At 44.4% G+C, this 7,800-nt stretch overlaps 1 protein-coding gene across 3 annotated transcripts; it reads left to right on the forward strand.

Annotated features, from left to right (window-relative positions):
* The first annotated feature begins 10 nt into the window (after positions 1–10).
* slc2a9l1 (solute carrier family 2 member 9, like 1) lies at positions 11–7,459 on the forward strand. 3 transcript variants are annotated; one of them, XM_052077183.1, is made up of 12 exons: positions 11–943; positions 3,798–3,893; positions 4,037–4,197; positions 4,282–4,406; positions 4,498–4,627; positions 5,117–5,265; positions 5,513–5,700; positions 5,771–5,881; positions 6,573–6,674; positions 6,770–6,845; positions 6,941–7,068; positions 7,149–7,459. In XM_052077183.1, the coding sequence occupies exons 1-12, from the start codon at positions 836–838 to the stop codon at positions 7,332–7,334; spliced, it is 1,560 nt and encodes a 519-aa protein (XP_051933143.1). In that variant the 5' UTR covers positions 11–835; the 3' UTR covers positions 7,335–7,459. The 3 variants fall into 3 exon arrangements, with proteins under 3 accessions (XP_051933143.1, XP_051933144.1, XP_051933145.1); XM_052077184.1 differs by having other exon boundaries at positions 6,941–7,025; positions 7,149–7,325; XM_052077185.1 differs by lacking the exon at positions 11–943 and having other exon boundaries at positions 3,803–3,948.
* The last annotated feature ends 341 nt before the right edge of the window (positions 7,460–7,800 follow it).

The following is a 7,800-nucleotide window of genomic DNA, read 5'->3' on the forward strand; positions in this document are numbered from 1 at the left end:
ACGAGAAGAGAAAAGAGGGGAGGTCTTTGCCATTAGAACTACCATAGTTACAGTTTACTGCCATCTGCTGGACAGAATTAGAAATAACACCTCGGTGTAGATTGGTTTGTTTTGAGTAAATACATTAGGTGGGTTTATACATTAGTCTTTAATAGTGTAAATTCCACAGATTTAGTAGATTTATTGATTCGCCACACTGTCTGCCAGTTGGTGGCCCCCAAACTGTTCAGGCCATTTCACACGACCACAAAAACTGTATTTTGGTTGGGTAAGTAGCACGTATATCACGACTTGTCGCCATGCCAAAGGTACGCGGACAGCCATAACTGAGTCACTCAGAGTTCAATGCTGAAAGTGCAAATTTTAACTTTCATTTTTGGAGCAGTTAGCATATTCTTCACGTCCTCATCAGAAATTAATGTACAGTATTGGGTTGGAGTAGGCCGCATTCCATCCCACACGCTGACATCCTCTTCCAGCGCCCAAACTACCAAAAGAAAGAAAACGCCACCCAGGGACAATTTCTTTCTTGATATTTCGGTCTTTTTGATGTTTTTGCACTATTTAGAAAACGTGACGCAATATTCGAGTAGTAGCTATATTTTAAAAATGAATGGATGGGTTTGATGATGTGAGCATGAATATATGGTGCGAATAACAGGGAGAAAAAAAACAAAGGGATGAGGACAGGTCGCTCAATAAACAAATTCTTTACTCTCCATTACTAACAAATAGTCAATGATTTAAGATACTTACAAAGTCTTCTAGAAAGTTGCACCAAGACACATGTCAGTCTCTATTTGTGCCTTTTCCGGTTAAAAAGTGTGAGAGGTTAATGATCAGCCCCCTTAGCTATTTAACAGGATCCCGTCAGACCGTAAGGACTGGGTGCGTGAATGTGCACGCAACTGAGGATCCCATGGAAAGCGTGCTGCAGCAGCTGGTAGGTTCTCGCAGACTTGATTTCATGGACCTACTGGAATGCATCTAATATAGTTTTTATTAGGGGTTGAAAAAAATGAACGTAACTTTTTAATGTTGCTCGTTTTGCCGCACAAACTCGATGACTGTCCTCGCAACTAAATGCGTAACTCAAAGGTTGCAAGTTAAAGCGGTGACTTATCCCAATCATTTTTTGCTTAGTCATTCCAAATGTCGTTATCTAGGGTTTATTTTAACCATTACATCAACAGGAAAGTTAATTACGTGTGCCGGTTTGAATGACTTGATGTTAAAATACATTTTTGTCAAAACCAGGTGGAATTTTACAATTTCAATACATTACTTTAACCTAATGTCTATCTTTCACAAATAAAACTCGTTTGTACAAAGCTTTCTAATATTGAAATCGCCTGCTGTTTGTGCCTACTTTAATCCAGGTTTTCTAAATACACACCAAATAATGAATACGGTATCATTCAGAGATGTAACAAAAAGTGCGATATCGTATAGTAAGGTGTTTTTAGCCGAAAAAATGACCATGTATAGTAAGGCGTTTTTAGCCGGGAAAAAAAATGACCATGTGTAGTAAGGCGTTTTTAGCCGAAAAAAATGATCATGTATAGTAAGGCGTTTTTAGCCCAAAAAAAACGACCATGTATAGTAAGGCGTTTTTAGCCCCAAAAAAACGACCGTGTATAGTAAGGCGTTTTTAGCCGAAAAAAACGACCATGTATAGTAAGGCGTTTTTAGCTGAAAAAAAAGACCATGTATAGTAAGGCATTTTTGGACAAAATTTTTAGCCGAAAAAAACGACCATGTATAGGAAGGGCTTTTGGGATGGAAAAAAAACGACCATGTATAGGAAGGGCTTTTGGGATGGAAAAAAAAACGACCATGTATAGGAAGGCGTTTTTGGACAAAAAAAACGACCATGTATGGCAAGGCGTTTTTGGACGAAAAAAACGACCATGTATAGTAAGGCATTTTTGGACGAAATTTTTAGCCGAAAAAAACGACCATGTATAGTAAGGCATTTTTGGACGAAAAAAACGACCATGTATAGTCAGGCCTTTTTGGACGAAATTTTTAGCCGAAAAAAAAAGACCATGTATAGTAAGGCCTTTTTGGACCAAAAAAAACGACCATGTATAGTAAGGCATTTTTGGACAAAATCTTTAGCTGAAAAAAACGACCATGTATAGTAAGGCATTTTTGGACGAAATTTTTAGCCGAAAAAAACGACCATGTATAGTAAGGCATTTTTGGACGAAAAAAACGACCATGTATAGTCAGGCCTTTTTGGACGAAATTTTTAGCCGAAAAAAAAAGACCATGTATAGTAAGGCGTTTTTAGCCCAAAAAAAACGACCATGTATAGTAAGGCGTTTTTAGCCCCAAAAAAACGACCGTGTATAGTAAGGCGTTTTTAGCCGAAAAAAACGACCATGTATAGTAAGGCGTTTTTAGCTGAAAAAAAAGACCATGTATAGTAAGGCATTTTTGGACAAAATTTTTAGCCGAAAAAAACGACCATGTATAGGAAGGGCTTTTGGGATGGAAAAAAAACGACCATGTATAGGAAGGGCTTTTGGGATGGAAAAAAAAACGACCATGTATAGGAAGGCGTTTTTGGACAAAAAAAACGACCATGTATAGCAAGGCGTTTTTGGACGAAAAAAACGACCATGTATAGCAAGGCGTTTTTGGACGAAAAAAACGACCATGTATAGTAAGGCATTTTTGGACGAAATTTTTAGCCGAAAAAACCGACCATGTATAGTAAGGCATTTTTGGACGAAAAAAACGACCATGTATAGTCAGGCCTTTTTGGACGAAATTTTTAGCCGAAAAAAAAAGACCATGTATAGTAAGGCCTTTTTGGACGAAAAAAACGACCATGTATAGTAAGGCATTTTTGGACAAAATCTTTAGCTGAAAAAAAACGACCATGTATAGTAAGGCATTTTTGGACGAAATTTTTAGCCGAAAAAAACGACCATGTATAGTAAGGCATTTTTGGACGAAAAAAACGACCATGTATAGTCAGGCCTTTTTGGACGAAATTTTTAGCCGAAAAAAAAAGACCATGTATAGTAAGGCCTTTTTGGACGAAAAAAACGACCATGTATAGTAAGGCATTTTTGGACAAAATCTTTAGCTGAAAAAAACGACCTTGTATCGTAAGGCGTTTTTAGCCAAAAAAAAAACAACCATGTATCGTAAGGCCTTAAAAATATTAATTCTGTGTCTTTTATGCATTTTTTTCATTTTTTAATTATCCTGCGGGCCCGATTGAACCTCGCGCGTGTGTGTGTGTTGTGTTGTGTGTGTGTCTGTGATGAATGGAATTCCGCATAGGTGTGCAATTGTAAAACAAGGCTGTGTGTTTAAAAAACAAGTCTGAAGCTGCATTTAGGGGGGGCTCAATACTGGCTGGCCATATACCGGGCCGAAGTTGTAAATTGATATCTGGCCCAAATACTTCACCCCACAACTGGCCCTCATCTGGTTTGCCAGAGTCAAGCCAGTGCCTCCTTTGCCACTCCTGGGACGTGTTCGGCCCACATGCGTTACGCCAGGCCCAGGATAGAACCCTGGGGCACACCTGGAAGGGACAATTTGAAAATGACTTTAGCTGAATGAATTGAGTGTGCCGTTTTGGGGTATGAGTCGAACCAGTTTAGGACGGAGTGGGCGATGTCAATGGAGGAAAGTCGATTGAGGAGGATCAAGTGCGAGATGGGTCGCACTCGAGTCCAGGAGTATTTTTATGACGTGCCCATCGTCGGAGTTAAAATGCTTTTGAGTTAAAGGCTCAGGATTAATCGTGTTATTTTTCTGCCCGATCCTTTTAGGCGCGTGGGAATGCTCTTTTTCTCATCTTAATTTTGGGAATCGGAGGAAGCTTTCAGTCAGGATACCACATCACCTCCCTGAGTTCTCCCTCTCCGGTGAGACACGTCGCGCGTGCAAGTCAATGCGCGCGACACTTCCTGCGCTTTTCAGGTGTCATCAAATCAAGTCTCACACGTCACCGCGCGCCGGATCCAATTTTGGTTCAACGTGTGCATCTTTTGCTTCCTTCTCCGCGCAGTTCATCCGGCACTTCATCAACAGCACCTGGTATGAGAGATACGCGGCGCCGCCGCCGCGACACACCGTCACCATCATCTGGTCCCTCATCGTGTCCATGTACGCCGTGGGGGGCCTCTTTGGTGCGGTCAGTATCAAGTGCTTCTCCAGCCTGCTGGGAAGGTGAGCGCTCTCGGGCGGGCAGCTTTTCGAGCAGGTCCTCTGGAATCCCAACGCCGAAGGAGACGTGTTTGTACCCTGCGGCAGAAAAAAAGCCGTCATCTGCAACAGCTTCATCGCCATCGCCGCGGCCACGATCATGCTGACGAGTAAATGGGCCAAGTCGTACGAAATGATCATCGTGGCGAGAGTACTGTTTGGCTACTCAGCAGGTAAACACGATTGTCAGCCGCTTCATACCTCTCAAAAAAAAAAAATTGTCGTTAATTCATGATTGAGGAAGAATATTCTCCTGGCCTGCAGCTCTGGGAATGAGCACCCATCTGATGTACCTTAGCGAGATGTCACCCAGAAAGCTAAGAGGCACTGTCACCATGACCTCAGCGACCTTTGTCTCCATTGGCAAATTGTCTGCTCAGTTTGTTGGCCTCAGGTATGATTTTTTTCCCCCCCATTTAATTCGAGTTTTGTATCACAAATAAATCATAATCCAATATTATTTATTTTTAAACTTGAACTGATCTAGTGGAGGGCGGCCCGGTAGTCCAGTGGTTAGCACGTTAGAGGTACCGGGTTCGATTCCAGCTCCGGCCTCCCTGTGTGGAGTTTGCATGTTCTCCCCGGGCCTGCGTGGGTTTTCTCCGGGTGCTCCGGTTTCCTCCCACATTCCAAAAAATATGCATGGCAGGCTGTTTGAACACTCTAAATTGTCCCTAGGTGTGAGTGTGGGTGCAAATGGTTGTTCGTCTATGTGTGCCCTGCGATTGGCTGGCAACCGATTCAGGGTGTCCCCCGCCTACTGCCCGAAGACAGCTGGGATAGGCTCCAGCACCCCCCGCGACCCTAGTGAGGATCAAGCGGCTCGGAAGATGAATGAATGAATGAATGAATGATCTAGTGGATGGTGTTCTCTTTCTCACAGTGAGATCCTGGGCCGCCAAGAGCTGTGGAACGTGGTCCTTTGTGCTCCTGCGTGTCTCTCGGTGGTCCAAGTGATGGTGCTGCCTTATCTTCCCGAAGCACCCAGGTATCTGTTCATCGAGAAACGGGATGACCGAGCCTGCCGAAAGGGTGAGCGGGTCTTCTTTTAACCATCACGTCCACCGCGCCGCAAATAAACTGTGTTGCTTTGAATCAAGAACAGAAGGCCATGAACATATTCTACTGTTTAAAATAAAATCCATTAAAAAAAAAAAATATATATATATATATATATATATATATACAGTATATATATATATATATATAGTGTATATCATCACCAAGCCGACCGAGCTGCGTCGTTTTCCTCTCAGTCCGTCGAATCGCTCCCTTCCAGCTCTGCAGAGTCTCTGGGGCCAAGGCGACTTCAAGCAGGAAATGGAGGAAATGTTGACCGAGCAGGCAACTATGGAATCGGCTCCAACAAAAAGTCCGCTGCTCCTCCTTCGGGACCAAACAGTCCGATGGCAGCTCATCACCATGTCCGCCATCTACTGCTGCAACCAGTTATCCGGCATGTCCATGGTGAAGGATGTTGTCACGCCGCACAAAAAGATTCCAAATCTGACAATGTGACCGTCTCCTTTCCTCCTAGATCAGCACTTTTGCTTTTGACATCTTTCAGCGAGCGGGGATCCCGGCGGATCGCATCCGCTACGTCACGATCGGGCTCGGCATAAGTGAAATCATCACCTCCATATCTTGTGTGAGTAGCTTCACTCGCTCGGACGAAGACGACATCTGTTTCTCCCCCCCCCCCGAGATGTTGTGATTCGACTGACCTTTGACCTGTGTGTGTGTGACATCAATAGACGTGTTGGATTAAAACCTAGACCACAATACAGTACTTATATGGAAAAGAATATTGGATGATGTATGTGCTGGAGCCTATCCCAGCCGTCTTCGGACAGTCGGGGGGGTGCGAGGGGGGGGGGGGGGGGACACCCTGAACAGGTTGCCAGCCAATTGCAGGGCACACAGAGACGAACAACTATTCGCGCTCACACTCACGCCTAGAGACAATTTAGCGTGTTCCGTTAACCTGCCGTGCATGTTTTCGGAATGTGGGAGGAAACCGGAATACCCAGAGAAAACCCACGCAGGCGCGCGGAAGATGTGTAAACTCCACACAGGAAGGACGGAGCCAGAAATCGAACGCCGCACCTCTACACTGTAAGGCGGACATGCTAACCGGTCGACCACCGAGCCGCCGCTGCCGTAGATCTAATATGTAAAATTGTACCGCATCACACTGAGATATGGTTCGGATACTTTGAAGCTTTGGGACTGCGACAGCTCCAAATTTGAAACGATTGCACGGATAGGCTCGGCACAGGCTTTAAATTGCGTGTATTCAAACCCAATTGGGATGTGCGTGTTACGTTCGTTCCCTTTAGGGTTTGTTGATTGAGCGCGCGGGGAGGAGGCCGCTGTTCTGGGGCGGCTATGGCGTCATGTCTGCGTGCTGGCTTTCGGTTACGGTGGTGCTCAACTTGAAGGTAAAAAAAAAAAAAAGTACGGCCTATCAGTGGAGTACATTCAAGGTGAATTCGAGTTCAAAACAGACGTCATGGTCTCCGGTTTCTTCTCAAAGGGTTCCGTCTCGTGGGCGCCATACCTCACTGCTGTTTTGATCGTCCTCTTCATCGTCTTCTTCTGCGGAGGCCCTGGTAACGGCGCACCAAACAACAACAAAAAAAAAAGAAAAAATCCAGCTTCTGCCGTTTCCGTGCTTGACGGAGGGATTTTTGTGCTTACTTGCGAGGGGGAGCAGCGGGCACTCTCAACAGCGAGATCTTCATTCAGTCCAATCGGGTGTCTGCCTTTGTCCTCTTCGGGGTTCAGCGTTGGTTCGTATTAGCCGTGCTGGGCTTGGCCTTTCCCATACTGATTGTAAGCACGCGCGGAAGCGATTGTAAAAAAAAATTTGCACATGCAGCACAGTCAAAATAACGTGATTTTTTTTTTTCCAGGATGCGCTCGACTCGTACTGTTTTGTGATTTTTGCCTGCATGAGCCTGCTGGGTTGCGTTTATGTCTTCTTCTTCCTGCCCGAGACCAAAGGGAAGACGCTGTTGGAGATCTCGGACCAGTTTAAAGCCATCACCGTCTGCGGGAAATCTTCTCCCAAAGAGAGCCGACTGGAGACTAAGTTGTAGGACGCGCTGCTACCGCTGCAGCAGTGTGAACGTACTGTGGATGAACGGCGGGGGCCACGCTGTGTGACTGTGTGAAATGTCATGTGAGTGCAATTAGCTAATTAAGGAAAACACCCAAAAGTGAAGCGCGGTGACTAAATGTCTTGTATAAAGTCCCTAAAAGTGATACTTTAGTAAAAGTTAACAGAAAATATTGATAGAGCACTTTTAAACAAACAGCGCTCTCTACAAGGTATTTGTGAAAGGAAAATGTGATATAAATACAACTGTATTGTATTGTATTCCCTTTGGTGTTGCTCCATCTGGTGGTTGCATGGTGTAACCGCAATCACTTTTGTCGCTTCTATTCTATGCGCCTAATAATGCGGTGCGCCCTATATAGGAAAACAGTTTTAAAATAGGCCGTTCATTGAAGTTGCGCCTTATAATCCGAAGCGCCTTATAGTGCAGAAAATACGGTCATTTC

Source organism: Hippocampus zosterae, chromosome 9 (genome assembly GCF_025434085.1).
Source record: "Hippocampus zosterae strain Florida chromosome 9, ASM2543408v3, whole genome shotgun sequence".
Lineage (NCBI taxonomy): Eukaryota > Metazoa > Chordata > Actinopteri > Syngnathiformes > Syngnathidae > Hippocampus > Hippocampus zosterae.

What these genes read in the sequence shown, in the direction of transcription:
- slc2a9l1 (XM_052077183.1), top strand. Translation starts at nt 836, where the DNA reads ATGATCAGCCCCCTTAGCTATTTAACAGGATCCCGTCAGACCGTAAGG. An exon ending in TTCTCCAGCCTGCTGGGAAG is followed by an intron (nt 4,198 to 4,281) that starts GTGAGCGCTCTC and finishes ACCCTGCGGCAG; the next exon opens with AAAAAAAGCCGTCATCTGCA. An exon ending in TCATCACCTCCATATCTTGT is followed by an intron (nt 5,882 to 6,572) that starts GTGAGTAGCTTC and finishes CGTTCCCTTTAG; the next exon opens with GGTTTGTTGATTGAGCGCGC.